Source organism: Euprymna scolopes, chromosome 2 (genome assembly GCF_053919585.1).
Source record: "Euprymna scolopes isolate OS-2025 chromosome 2, ASM5391958v1, whole genome shotgun sequence".
NCBI classification, from domain to species: domain Eukaryota; kingdom Metazoa; phylum Mollusca; class Cephalopoda; order Sepiida; family Sepiolidae; genus Euprymna; species Euprymna scolopes.
Window position 1 is genome coordinate 173,065,995 of NC_136483.1, and position 16,077 is coordinate 173,082,071.

The 16,077-nt window shown below is 31.3% G+C and overlaps 1 protein-coding gene across 29 annotated transcripts in view; it reads left to right on the plus strand.

The window, feature by feature from the left end:
- Positions 1-16,077, plus strand: part of LOC145298823 (uncharacterized) — a 433,166-nt gene that overhangs the window by 171,297 nt on the left and 245,792 nt on the right. For all 29 annotated transcript variants that reach the window (XM_080144357.1, XM_080144346.1, XM_080144350.1 and 26 more), the window contains 2 exons: positions 2,974-3,057; positions 14,938-15,021. In XM_080144357.1, the coding sequence (XP_080000483.1) occupies positions 2,974-3,057; positions 14,938-15,021 (168 nt within the window). The remainder of the gene's footprint in view (positions 1-2,973; positions 3,058-14,937; positions 15,022-16,077) is intronic.

Here is a 16,077-nt window from a genome sequence, read left to right on the forward strand (position 1 = left end):
TGTATTTATTTTTTAGCAAACATTAATAACAGAAAGTTTTCCATTTTATTTATTTTTTTGCATAATTAATGATGGAAGTATGTTTTCTGTTTTTCTTAACATCTGTTGAAAAAAAATAATTTGTACAGTCTCTTGAAAAAAAAAATCACACTTTTCTCTACTTTCACCTAACTATTTACAATGTTCATATAAAGCATTCATCTGTTCTTTTTATAATAAAAATTCCGTTTTCAAAAAGAAATGTTTACTGCCAAATTTCTTTTTAAAAAAAAGTGCAAGTTTTCCTGAAAAACAAAAACAAAAAGACTTTCACCTAACAATTTATAGTAAAAAATTAATTTTTTGGGGGGTGGGGGAACAACTTTTATTGATAAAAAAAATTGCAAAAAATAATAAAATTAAATAAACGAACAAAATGCAATTTTTCTTGAGGAATGTGTTCCATTTTAACAAACTGAGCCACAGCAACGTGTGGCCGGGTACAGCTAGTATATATATATATATATATGCAACTGGAAACTGCTTATGAATTTTGATATTCCCTAGAAACTTCCTCCTAATACTAACAGACTGCCTTAAGATGCAAGTGACATCTTAAGGCAATCTACTAGTGTTAGTGATCATGAAAAAATGCGTTCTCTTGCATCTTGTTCTGAACTGACATGAAAAAGTAAGGCTTATAAAATATCTCAATGAAATATGATAGAAAAGAGAGGACTACGTTAGGATCTTTTCTAGAAGATTAGGGAGGCACATCAGCAGGGCAGGATAGGCATGCCAGACACGGACAGAGGAGCATTTCAACATCAGACTGGATTGAAACATGTGAACATAGGATAATGCAGGGATATAATCAAATAATATTGTATTGCAGAAGGGATCATATATTTATAACGGTTGATTTTAGTTTCAATGTTGGTCAATTTGGTAATGGGACAACTGCACAAAGCTTACAAAGATCTTGCCTCAGAATTGTTTGGTTTACATAAAATATTTGTTGGTCATATCTATTCGCTATACTTGTAAAATTGCATTTTTTTTTGTTTACACCCCTGACACCAAAAGTACACAAGCTTAGTGGTCAGGGAAGGTTTGTCCCAAAAAATACAGAGGAACAGTGGTTGTATAAGTTCATTTATGGATTTACAATTCTGTGCCTAATGTATCCTTACTTGCAACACATAAAATCCAGAGACGACAGATCCTGATATTAACTCTTCTTAGATTTTCATTGGCCTTGTTATCTGAGTAGTTCTGACATTACCATGTTGTCTCCATGGTGACAAAGGGTTAGTCTTTAGCGAAAGGGTAATGCTGCTACTATTACTACTCTTTTTCTTTATTTATGTTTTTCTTTATTTTATTTTATTATTCTCGTTCTTTTCTGCTGCTGTTGCTACTACTGCTATTTCCACTACTTCCTTCTGCCACCACGCATTTTATTCACCTTTTACTCCGACTGCCTAAAACATTCAGTGTGCAAACAGTTAAGCCACCAAGTCAATTTTATTAAAGTTTTAGAAGTATTGGGTTGGCAACTAAATTCTTGCCGTTTTTAAATATATTGTTTTGAAAATTTGTTTATTTTATTTATTTTGTTTTTGTTTTTTTAAATTTGTTTATTTTCAGATCATCAAAATGGAATGTCAAGTTGAAAATAATGTGCACATTCGACAGATAGTTGTTAGTTTTTATTTTACTTAAAAAAAAATGTAGATTTAAAAAAACAGCAGGAACTTAGTTGCCAACCCAATATGAAAAAAAAAAAAAAATGGAAAACTTTTTTGCAATAAAATGCCTTGAAATGAATACCTCTCAAACTATAAGCCATTTGAGTTTCCACAAACCTCAAAGTAGTTTATTTGTTCATTTTTTTTAAACATTTTTTAAAAAGATGATGGCTATTAAGATGTGCTTTTGAACAGTTGAATAATTTAGAAGATCACATTCAATAAAGGCAAAATCTCTTCAAATTCATTCACCATGAAAAAGCAATTGCTGTAATAGGAAGAATTTTGAAAGACAATTCCTTTCCGACTTTGCAGGACATGCTTCAGTGATTTTTCAAATGTCAAATGTGAAGGTTTTATAAATGAACCAAAAATCGTTTATTGCTATCTTTTATTGTCTTTATAATTTCAGCCTCCTCATCCGTTGCATATTTCCTTTAACACTTGTGCATAATTTTTTCCTTTGTATGCCCCTCCCCTCATCCTCATGTATATTTTGTCTCCTTGTATACCCCCCCCCCAGTTGTCTTTTCTCCTCCCTTCCTATATATTTGCTCTCCTTCATAACTCCTCCTGTATACCCACCTCCTTTGTGTGTCTTTTCTCTTCACTGTGTATTTTTTCCTCCTTCTGTGTAATTTTTCTTTTTATATAACTGTATAGACCCGTCGACATTTCCCACTAAAGCTGCTCCATGCAGTAAACAATAAACTTACTCCAACGATCTGGAGAATGAACCTCCTAGGACTACCCACAACGATACCTCAGCCTGACAGATGTAATAATGTCATTCTATACTCAGAGATAGCCAAGACTGTTTGACTGTGTCAGAGACGTATCTTTGGCTGGTATGAATATAACCTACTAAAGCGTTGCCAGATTCCCTCTGTGTATCTTCCCCCTCCCCATCCCTTTCATGTTTTACTTTCCATTATGTCTTTTCTTTGCCCCCAGTATATATTTTCTCCCCCTCCGTGGTGCATTTTTTCTCCACCTACTTTTTGTATGAACCTCTCCTCGAACCAGGTATTTTTTCAATCCCCTTTCTATGTGTCTTATACCCCATCTTGTGTAATTCCCCCTTAATTTCTGCTTCCTTTCTCGTCCTCTCTTACTTTTCAGAAATTTTAATCACTATTTTTACTTTCATTAGACAAAGTGTATATTTAAATGCAATTTTACTTGACTTTTGATATAAGTTTAAAAACAAAAAATTTCTTTTAATATTTGTTTATCTTTTTAGGGACCAGTGGAACCAGTGCTTTCTCCTCCTGATCCTGTCATCATGAGCCCACCACCATCTGCTGGTGCCAATTGGGCTGTTTTGGTAAACTTGATTTTTAATTCTTTCTTCAACTGAATTTCTTTTTATTATTATTTTTTTAATTCTATTTTTTCATTTTTATTTTTTTTATCTGTAATTCTTACCTAAAACTTAAAATACAGATAATGAAGTAGTATTTTCTAAAACATATTTTTATATTTATGTATATATAAATATGTGTATGTAGTGTATGTGTATCTTTATCTCGAATAATATGCAGTGTTTTTGAATATGTAGGGGCGCTCCTGGCTTCGTATCGTGTATTTTGGCAAAAATAACATCTTTTAAAATGCCACAGACAACATTAACAATTAATATACATGTAGTTAAATTGGCAAATGAAAAAGATGGATAAAAATCATGAATGGATCACTGGTTAGTAAAAGCTAACTCAACAAAAGGAATTTTTGAATGAAAGTGGGAAAAGATGAATTGATAAATAAAATATATTTATATGAACAATTTTACAAGGAATATAAAATATACTTTAAAAAACCAAAGTTTGTTGACGTTTTAAAGTTCTTGAATAAGAAGTAAATAAAAGCGTCAGAAAGTTTTTCAAAGTTCTGTTGTGTGTGTGTGTTTCTGTTTACCTTCTGGGTAACTATTCAGTGGACATATAGCAGCAGGTTTAAAGGTATTTCAGCATTGGGCACTACAGTAAAATATTTCAAGGATGGCCGTTGTTGAATGGAGGCTTGTTGCATTGCAGGTGTCCCTCCAATGAAGAACTGTGATTTCAGTTAACTAAGCCACTGTCTCATAGGCTTGGTTAATTTCACACAGGATTGTTAAATTTTCAGTTTGGGACAATTTTTATTGGTTGGAAAATATTTTGAGTTCATATGTTTCTGTGAAAAATTTCCTTGATTTGGGGAATGAGGAAGAAAGTGAATTGCAACAAAGCACAGAAAAAAAAAGTGTAGCAATTATAACCATTTTCTTTTTGTAAGAATCACTTTGCGATTAAATCGCTACAAATATTTGTAAATAGTAATTCCTTTGTTTTTTTTTACTTCCTTTCTCAACATCGATATATTTCCATTTCTTGCATTGTGATAACTTTCTAATATTTCTCTATATATTTATCATACACAATGCTTTAAGCAAACTATATCTTCTTACATTTTATTAACTTAACCACAGTATCAAATGTTGCAGTGTTTAAGCATTGAATATTTCAAACTGCCAGTCTTAGGATTTGTTTACAAAATAATTGTTTGTTTTTTTATTTGGTACTTGACAAAATACAATTTCTTTTCCTTTTTCTGACTGAATGAAAATATTATTTCTAGAAAAAATGATGTCATACTAGTCTCAATGTTTTCTAAGTAAAGAAGGCAAATTATAGATGTTTGAAGATGCAGTTAAGGTGCACACACACAGTTACATAATGGATGACTCGATGTTGGTTAGCAATTACATCAGCTAAAGTTAATCTCGACAAGGGTTGAAGTGCAGAATGAAGGGACACAAAGTTTGGGAAATAAACCAATTCCCACAAAAGATGATGAGAGGAAAATGAGCTGAAGGTTAGATATAAGGTCAAAGTAGAGAAAAATAAAGAGACCTCATTGATATCAGGGTTGATAAAGTAACTAAGTTTTCAGTCTGTAGGAGTCGTGTAAGACAGGTTGTTAACAATGTTGAAATCACTTAAAAAGACAAAAATTATAATCGCCAAAAGTGAAATGTCGCTCTAAGATATCTGTTTATTGTGTTATTGTGTCTATCCATTTATCTGTTAATAAGATATTTAATTATTTAAGAGTATACAAGTCCCTCTCTTGTGTGTGAACTGTTTATCTCCAGAATAAACATAATGCAAAACACTTAACAAACATCTTAGTCTCCCTTTTCTAATCATGTAAAAAGAAATATTAGAAAAATGAAACATTATTTTATTATTGGAATCCTTTGAGATGAGTAATTTCTATATTTATTTATTTATTTGCGGACTTTTATCCTCATTTTCATAGTTGTTGTTTCATGATGTTTCGGCCAACTATTTCTCTGGCCTTCGTCAGGTGGTTAACCACGACGGGATAGGAATGCTGAGTCTTTCCATTGTATCCTCAGTAAGTAACTGGTTAACCACCTAATGGAGGCCAGAGGAATAGTTGTCCAAAACGCGGTGAAACAACAACTATGAAGATGAGGATAACAGTCCACAAATAAATAAATATAAAAATGAAAATGTTATAATATATATTACATTTTTTTTAAGCCTTAATAATGCAAAGTTAAATAAAAATAAAATGACTTGAATGTTAATCATTATATACTACACTTTTTACCTCATTAAAAACGGGAAAAAGTTATAGCTGTGGATGCTAAATGAGCGCTTAATGCCAAATTAATGGTTAAATATTAGTTAAATTTGTGAACATTTTTGCATTAAATACTAAACCCTATTAATTCATTAAACAGATACTATGATACTTAGTTTGCTGCACCTCATCATAACAAAAGTGCATACAAAATTTTAATCAGAGTGACTTTGTAGTTTGAGAAAAAGTGGAATCGACAGACGGACAGACAGACAAAAAGAAATATAATATATATAAGATATTCAAGGAGTATTGAGCTGCAGCTCAATACTCCTTAGAATTTGGCACAAATCATTAGAATGCTGATAAAACTCTTTCAATATTCTAGTGCTTTCTAATTGGCATGGCTCTCAAACCTACAAATAGTATACAGAAACAAGTATCCGTTGCACTTTACTGTTAAATACTTCAAATGATTCTGTAAATGAATTTTTAAAAATATATTCTGATTTTTATTTTTAAGTTGTGCAAAACAAAAATGAAAGTAAAAATACTCCCAGGCAACATTGGGGAGATATAGCCAGTATGAAAGAAAGTCTCCATTGAGTGTCCTCCTTTCTTTAAGTATCCACGTAAAGGTTTCCTGATGTAATCTCTTTTTTTTTGTTTGCGTTTTCTGCCAGACAAAACAAACGCCTTGTTATGACTCTTTCGTTTAGTTGGAATCTTCAGCTCTTGGATTCTTTGAAGACTTTTTATTGATTAATTGATTTGCTACAAACGTTTGTAGCAGAACAACTTTTATGTCTTCACCAGTTGACCTGATTAGCAATGGTTTTTCTGTGGAGAACCCTTACAACTGTCTTTTCTTATTTCCTCTCGTTTGTTTTTTTTTTTTTTTTTTACTCAACTATGTTTTCTTCAATTTTCTGAAAATGGATTCTTTAATTAGATTGAAGAATTTTATTTCCTTTAGAAAGAATACAGTCTAAATGACTGAATTTATTTCTATGAAATAAAAAAAAATGTGGAGAGTTGGAATCGTAATCATTTTTTTTTTAAATATTGGGTCATCACTTATCAAGGACCAAGAGCTGCTCGAGGATAGAAATTAACGAGAAGAAAATTATTACGAGCTAGAGGTGGAGGACATTATTGGTGCTAACATTGACCATGGTATTGATTATGTTTTATATAAGACGAAGTACTGTTGCCACATCTGGGGAAGAGCAAAATCTGGAGATTATGTTACCTACGTTTATAGCAAATATAAATATCCGTAGATCTGAGCTGTATTAATAAATGTATGGATGAATTTTAGTGCAGTAACATTTTGGTATATTATTTATAAATGTATATAGATGAATGGTTTTCTAGTAATTGAAAGGAAATGTAATTAATATGAATTATATTTTTAATGCGGTAAATGTATCTCTTAAAAATTTGTACATTTGAGAAGAAGCCGTGCTGTAGAAATAATGATACTTTTTAATAAACTTCTCGCAGTGATGTGAGGCGAATGGAAGGACATAATGGATAGAGAGTGAAAGTGTTTACTATTGTTTTTGTAGGAATGCAAATCTGATATAGGTATTTTGGTAGGAATAAATGTAATAATTTTTTAATGTATATAAAATGTATACATAGTTTCGTGAAATATACTTTAGGAACTGCTCCAAATAGTGAGAGTGAAAAATTTGTTTTGAAAGTATTTAGATAAGTTTCTATTGAAACTTTAGTGGCAATAGAAAAATCATTTTATATATAAGATATAATTAATATATTGCTTTGCAATTAAGTTCTGGCTGTTTTTTTTTTTAAATATTAGTTTAAAAGATTTAATAAAAAAAATAACTTAATCAATAATGCATTCTTCCTTGCTTACAACTTCTTATCAATGTTCAACAATATTTTAAATACATTGTTAGTTGAAATAAAAATGAAATAATAGAAGCAAAAAAAGTGTCAAAAATTTTCAGTTGTCTAAACTAGACATTCTATTTTAATGATCTGAAAATAAATAGAAATTAACTCGAAAAATAAAAGAATCTGATTACAAAATAGAATTTTTAAAAAGTTAAAAAATTAAAGTTGTGGGAACTTAGTTGCCAGTTTCAAATACGAATAAAATTACATGGTCTCCCTAAATTCATCTGCATACCCTAACTAGTGGCTTCCCCCGATAGAGTATATCTGAACCCTTGGAAAAAAGACTTAATTTTGAATAGATCTTATGAGTGAACAAAACAAAAACTTTTTACCAATTTTGGTCCAGAGGAACTTCATGGTGTCTGCAGGAATGTCCAAAAGAAAAAATCCCAGTACCATATCAGCCATATCATTTTATTTTTTTCCTATATTGGTGCGTATGTGAAAAGTTTTAAAATTTGATAAAATCACATAAAAAATTTAATTACATTTCTGATTTTTTTAGATGAAGATTGGTTATTCATATTATTTAGCTTCTTCTAACTACTGTTCTCATCTTTAGTGTCATTTTCACAACATTTTGATCGATGAAACCTCCGACCTATTTCAGATGTATCTTGTTGAACTCTGGAATTTGGACGGAATTTCGAGCCAAACCCTTTATTTACTTCACAATAATAGTAGATAGTTTTGAAATTCTATCTAAATTCCAGAGTTCAACAAGATATACCTGAAGAAGGTTGGAGGTTACATGGACTGAAACGATGTGAAAATGACACTCAAGATGAGAACAGTAGTCCAAAGAATCCAAATAATGAGAAAAGTATTTCTGAGCAAATTCTGATGCCATTTTTGCATTCCTTGAGTCACAAAACTTAACTGGGTGAATTTTCAGGGTCACATTATGTTCCAAACTCTACTGGATGATCTATAAAAAGTTGAATATCAAATGCAGCAGCAAGTCCTGGTAACATGCATACCAGAAAGAGCAATTGGAAATAAGGCATACTCGATTCACTATGACTATGCAATTCCTACAGCTATGTACATAGAAAACAACATAGTGATATGGGATAAGGAGAAAGGAGCAACCTTAGTAGAAGGTAGTGTCCTCAATGATGCTAGGCCAAACAATGCTGAAAAAGCAAAGATAATGAAATACCAAAGTCTTTTGTACAACATGAAAAGAAATTGGAATCTTAAGAAAATCTCCATCATTCCAGTATTTATAGGAGCAACTGAACTCCTGAAAAAGAATTTCAAAAACTACCTGGTGAACCAAGTGCAAGAGAGAATCAAACAGTTGCACTTAAAGGGACAGTTAGAATGTTAAAAAAGGTCTCTCGGTTAGAATGTATGGGATAGCGGGTGAATGTCTGGCATCTGGTAGATTACCCTAATCCCAGCTTGAATAAAATAAGCAAATTGAAAAAGGAAAGAAAGAAAATATGCAAGAAAATGTAATTATTAGATGACATCTGTAAATTACAACAAAATATGAGCATATGGTTTTCAAGCATCAGATGATTTGACTTGGAATTACTCGTACGTATGTGTTTGTCCCATCTATATGCCATAAACGTAGATGGTGAAATCATGATTGGTTAACAATCTCCTGTGACCTTGCTTAGGACTGCCATACATGGGTAGCCATTGTTCGTGATATGGTGTAGGCCAGGGAAGAAGTCAGCTCAGCCATACCAAAGTGAATGCTGTTGCAACAACAACAACAACAACAACAACAACAACAAAACGAAAGAATTGTGTTTATAAAATTTTATTCAATTTTGGAACATTTCATTGTAAACTTTTTGACACTCAGTGAAACCAGATAATTAATTATTTTTTATATTTTGTCTTTTATGAATGGATCATCTAATCATTTTCAGTCCGCGTGAAAGGTTGCTCATTATCGGCTGACAATTTCATTAGCCCTTATCCTTGAGTGGCTTTTGGGTCCTGATAAGCGGTAATTCATTAATATAAAAAAGAAAAAAGTAGTAAGAGGGTAGACGCATTGTTTAGTTGTTCAAGTATGATGTCAAGAGGAAAGTATATGTTTTTTTTTTGTTCTGCAATCCTATCAACCTTTTTAATCAAATCCAATTAAAACTACTTAATGTTACTTGAGCTTTTGAGTTTAAATCTTGGGTTGGGATTTTGTTCTCTATTTAAGCTGAGACTTCAGAAATAGAATTTTATTTCCTAGTGGATCAAGTTCAGCCTCAGACTGGTCGACAGTTGTATTCACTTACTTTTTTTTTTTATTCCTTTTTGTTTCTTTCTTGTTTTTTTTTTCTTTTGTTTTGCTTTTATGTTTCTCTTCACTCTTTTTTTACTTTCATTTCTCTTGACACTCCTTTTTTCTTTTGCATTTGTTGCTTTTTAATTTTCTATTTTGATTTTCCATTCGTTTACATGTTTTTTATTTTTTCTGTTTTTCGTTTTTCTATTCCTCTTCCCTTTTCCTCCCTTTCCTTTGTTCTTTCTCTTTCCTTGTTATTTCTATTTTCTTGTTCATTCTCTTTTTCTTTTCCTTTTCCTCTTTCCATTTTCCCCTCTTTCCTCCTCCCTTTCTTTCCCCCCCTTCTCCCTTTTCTCCTTCCTCTTTTCCTTTCCCCTGCCCCTTTTCCTACCTCTCTTTCCTTTTCCTCCCTCTCTTTCTTTCCTTTATCTCCGTTTCTCTTCTTTATCTCCCTCTCTTTCCTTTGTTTCACTCTTTCTTTTTCCTTCTTCTCTTCCCCCTTCTTCCCCTCTTTCCTTTTTCCTTTCCCCTTCTCTTCCCCTTTTCCCTCCCTTTCCTTTTCCCTTTTTATTTTTTCATGTTCATTTTCATCATTCTCTTTTTCCCTTTCTCTTGCTGTACTTCCATTTTTCTCTTTTCTTTCTTTTCTTGGTTTCCCCTCTTTTCTATTTACTTTTTTATTCTCTTCTCTTCCTCATTTCCGTTCTTTTCTTATCGCTTTCCTTTATTATTTTTAGTCCATTCTTCCTTTTTTATCACACTTCCCTCACCCCCAAATCAATTTCCCAGATACTAAACCCTCCACATAGTAAACAATACCTATGATAAAATATCCCAGAGCAAACCAATCAATGAAGCTTGTTTGTAATGTGTGATATTTCTATAACTATTTCTGTTAATTAGTTGCTTTACTTGTGAGAAATGCCTTCTAAGGATGAAGTTCAACTCTTAGCAAACATCACAACTTTCTTTCATAAACACAACTTTCTTTCAAACTAAGTATTTTACTTTTTGTGAGATTTTAATAAGTTTAATAAAATATTCTCTTGTTTCTTAATGAATGCAACAGATTTATTATTTCTTAAGTGGGTATGGGAGAAGAATAGAAGCTAGATAAAAGTATAAATAAGACTTTAGAGACATTCATGAATTAATGTTTTCTTGGTATTTTTTAAAAGTAGTTAAGACCAGAGTAAAACTGTTATTTGGATTATTCGGAATACTATATATTATTTTGACTTTTTGGAATCTTTGAGATGAGGCTTCATAATTTGTGTATTCATTTTATTGTGGACTGTTATCCTCATCTTCAGAGTTGTTGCTGTTGTTTCACCACGTTTCGGACAACTTATCCTTTGGCCTTCTTCAGAGGATGAGTTGACGGAAACTTAATGAAACAACAACAACTATGAAGACGAGGGTAGTAGTGAATGCATATTAAAAGTACTGTTTTCATCTTGTTTCAGCTGATGAAACCTCCGACCTTCTTTGAGTGTATTGTGTTGAACTCTGGAATTTTTTGTCAGACTCTGAAATCTGTATGGAATTTTAAACAGAACACTTTATTCCTTACAGATTTCCAGCTTCCCCAAGATATATCTGAAGAAGGTTGGAGGTTACATTGGCTGAAATTTTGTGGGAATAACACTCAACATGAGAATAGTAGTCCAAAATAAACTAAATTATCAATCCCCATCTCAAAAATTCAGAAAGATGAGTAAAACTGTTATGATTCTCAGTCGCATAGAAGGTATTAATATCTTATCCTAAGAAAAGGATTTGTTTGTTGTCGATTAAAAAAAAAAAGATGCTTTTGTGTTTTGTTATTGAAAAAGAAAAGTATTTGTTTATTGTGTGTTGTCTGGAAAAAAAGAAGAGAATTTATGTGCATGAAGATGCACATGTGTATTCACTTCACAGGCTATGATCGTCCTATTCATGCCGTCCAAAATTCTTATTCGATTCCTTTAATGCTGCAATGAAGGAATTTTTCTTCCAAATAAAACCCACAACTCCAGTTTTAAAACAATTGGCAGAGGTTTATTTTTCTTTGGAGGTTAAAATAGTATGTGTTAACCAAATTAAAATATAAGTCCCATTAGCACAATCTCTTTGGCTTGGAACAAAGTGTAATATCTGTTCTGATGCTATACTTCACCTTTGCTGTCCGTGGTCAGTGAAGGTGAGATCCTTCTAGACTGAGGCAATTTTAATTTTTGTTTCTATCCAGAGTGCTACTTTTGGGGAGCTGGACTTTCCCCACATTAAAAACTGACCTTGCGTCTAACTCTGTCCCCGTGGGCAAGCAAGTAAATAGGAACACAATCTGTTAGCTAAGAGCCCCAAGAGCACACTTTGTTAGAAATATTTGGAAGGTTATTTCTAACTTGTACTTTAAAGTCACAAACATTTTCGTTAAGAAAAATCATCTTGTTTCGGATAAATGTAGTGACACACCAAACAAAGGTAATTATTGCATTCAATCAAATATATTTTACAATGCCAAATACAAAAAAAGAGGTTCTTTGTGTGATTAAAAAAAAAAAAACGGTTGTTCTGGAAGGTTTTTTCCTTGTTTAATAAAGTTAGTTTAGCAGAGGTGAGGTGCTGTTCTCTTTTTTCTTTTTTTTTTGTTAATCAAAATTAACTTCCAACATTTGAGAGTTCTTTCTCCTGAAAGTTCTTTTGTGAGAGTTTATATAGAACCTGTCCTTTTAAATAAAGTGTTAAAAAATCAACATAAATTGTAATAAACTCACTTATGCAAATTGCCAAACATCTTATTCAGAATATTTCCAACTGAGAGAGTCACACTGCTTAATTGATTGCGAGTCCTCAGAAGAAAAAAAAAAACAACTATTGCCTCAAACATCCAACTCTAACTGCCATCCTAATTCCCAGAGCGTTGAGTCTAACTGTATCCTCTTCCTGTTTCCTGGAATCTTTTCATCCTTAACTAAAAATCTTAGATTCTGACCTTTGTTGACATTATTTTATATGAATATTAATACGAACACTAGAGAAAAATACTTATTTTTTCTGCCAATTTTTGACAGAGGATGTCCACTTATTCCAAAATAGTCATCAAATAGCAATTAATCCAACTGCCTTGGTTTTCAAATACAATAAAATGTTGTTTTTTTTTGTGTGTGTCTTATTCTTAAATGTGTTTTGAATGGAGTTACACAAACTCCCTTTTTAATTACACATTTATCTTCCTTGTTTTTGGATGATTTCTTTATTCAACTAGTTCTTACTAATTCTAAAACCACAGATTTTGCTTGTTGAAATACAATTCAACAGACACCAGTTTCTAATTGTTTTATAATTGATGAGTAAGTGTTTGTATGTTAAGCGTTTCATGCTAATAATATCGTCATTGGTGCCAACAAAAGGAAAACGTTCCAAGTCCTTCAAGTGACAACTTGGCAGTGTCTTTTGCATATTAAATGAATGCTTAATTAATTATTCAAGTGATCACATAACAATTATAACAACTCTTCTGTTGAAATACAAGATGTGCAGAAAGAGATTGGCTTGCAAATAATTACATATTCAAAACATGAAGAACTCTTTTACTTCTTTAAAACGGAAGCGGCTCGTCAACGAAAGGAAATAACTGCTAAAATATTATTTGGAATTTATTTTTCTATATAAAATTTGTATAAAACACTGTGATAATAACCTAAATGACCTTTTTGAAAGTGAGTATATTTTCTGAACATCTTTATGTTTCTCAATTTTTTATGATTTTTATTCTTTTATTTGGATTACTATTCTCATCTGCCTCAGTATTAATGTTAGAAGTAAATATATTCCTTCAATATAATTTGCAAAGTAAAATAAAGTTATAAAATATAACAATTTGTTGCTTATGTAAATTTGTATGAATAATTAAAAAGAAGTTTTTTATTGGTTAAAATTAAAATCTGTCTTTTGCACTTGTATTAATCAAGAAAACTTTTTTCTTTTTTAATTCAAAATCTAAAAAAATTCTTTCAACGAGAAAAAACAACAAAATTCTTTCTAAAGGATAGACAGTACTTTAAAAAAGGTCTCACTATTACCAAGGTGTTTGAAAATGAAGAACTTATTTTGGCAAAACTATCCTTTGAAAGAAAAGATAAGAGAAGGCCAAAGCTTAGTGTTGATTTAATTGTACTTTGAGTATCTATGTATTAGTAGCCTGGCAAGGCCACAGAGGGGACAACCAGAGCAGCAAAACTGAAGCTGGCCTGCAAGACACTATATATACAAATGTAAGCAAATTTGTGCATATTTTATTGGTTTGAAAATATAGGTTCTTTTTTAACAATTGTCATAAAATTTTAACCCTAGAATAGTATTATAATCTTCAATAAGTTTGCAAATTTTCATGTAGTTTTGTCCCATAGAACCAAAGATACGAGTATTTCAATATTCAATTTGGGTACTAGTATACGCATTTCCACACACACACACACACACACACACACATATATATATATATATATATATATATATATATATCCAAAACTTCTGGTCTTGATGGAGGGGGAGACTAAAACTTGCTGCTATGGTTTCAAATGATCTGAAATAAGAGCAAAAGGAGACTTGATTTCAAATATTTCTCAATATTTATTTTTACCTACAGACACTCGTGTTTCATGCTTACACAATCATCAGTGTAGGATAACAATTCCTGCTGATCATGAGATTTGAACCCAGCCATGAACCCACCTTCTGCTCCATTTGCTGAACCTCTACCTCAGGGCAACTAAGCAATTTCCATGAGAATGAAGGGAATTAAGAACTATTGAATGGCGAATTCGAGCGAGTATATTAAGTAATCTAGAATGTTTGCACGAATGGAAGTCATGAACATTGCATAGATGTTGCCGATTTGACATAATCTAGAACTTAAATTCTCGTTTTTCTCATGTGTTGTTGAATACTAGGCTGTAGAGTCACAGGTGGTATTGCAACTGAATTCAAATCCTCTGACTTGCAATAATTATCATTTCCCACATTGAAGATTGCCTAAGTATGATACATTAGTGTCTTTAGGTAAAAAAAAAAAAAAATAATAATAAAAAAACAATATATATATATATATATATATATATATATATATATATATATATATATATATATATATATAATCTCAGTGAAAAGTGTAATTATTTTTTGTAAAATCATTTCGGAACAGTATCTTTTTTATAGAAAACCATAATAATATGTTTGCTAAAATAAAATTTATTTTAGTCTGAGTTTTCAAAATTAAAATTTCCTTGTCCAATAAGATATTTCTTTATTTTTTATTTTTATTTTTTTTAGGCTGATGTTAAAGTGGACTTCTTCTTGTTGTAGGATGTATCTGCAGATAAAAGCAATTAAAAATTTTTTTTACTACTAAAACAATTTAAAACATGAATTTCTTTTGTTTTTTTATCATTTTAGCCGCAAGAAAAAGTAAAATATGATACATTGTTTAATTCTCTACAACCAATCAATGGCTTGGCATCTGGAGATAAAGTTAAGCCGGTAAGTATTTCTTTGTCTCTTAGAAAGTAAACAAAAGTAATGTTGCATAGGCAGAGGAATAAGCGGTCACGGTTAGCATGTGCCTGCTGTAAGGAAACAGTGCCATGTAAACTTAGAACCAGACAAGCATGGTTATTCAACTTCTGGCATTGTTGGGAGTTCAAAATGGTTAGATAAAAGAAGATTGATACTTTTTTTGTTCAGGAGTCAGTTTTGTTTTGGATACCACATCATTTACATTTGTTTTGAACTGTTGTCAGTTATCTTTGTTGTTGGCTGAATTACTGCTGCTAATACCAAAAGCGAATGTCTTTGTTTTGAGAGAAAAAAAGCAAAAATAATCCAACATAAATGTGTGTTCTTTCAACTAAATAATTTACATGACTGAAATGGGCATTAATTACCTAAATATATCTTTTAGATAAGTGTGTGCTAGTTTTAGACAAGAAAGTTTTAATATATATATATATATATAAATATATATATATATATATATATATATATATATATTAGCAAGGTGACCTGACGTTGCCTGGGATTGAATGATGATTAATGAAGGTTTCACACTTCCATATTTTTATTGTCATCGAAATCGATGAAATAGACCATTTTTCAATCAAATCTCTTGATTACCTGCTCAAATTTGAAACGCATCACGGTGCACCTGGAGGAAAGTTCACATGCCTCTCGCAGTGACTTATTCCACAATACATTGTAGTCTATTTTGTACTGTAGAGAACTTACTGTTGATTTTATAAAATTACTTTTTATATATGATGGCTTACATTAGAGTTTAAAAGTCAACTATCATGGTTCAATTGTGCACTAAATAGAAACATTCATTTCAAACATGCCCCTGTTTTATCAAAGAACCTACTGTTGATTTTATATGCCTAACCTTACTGATTGTGCGGTGATAATGTCTTGAATTTAAGTTTAAAATGAAAAAGTCAAGTATCATAGAGCAATTTTGCTTTAAACAGAAATGTTCATTTCGAATGTGCCTCTGTCATATTAAAGATCCTACTGTCGATTTTTATGTTGGACCTTTCGGCT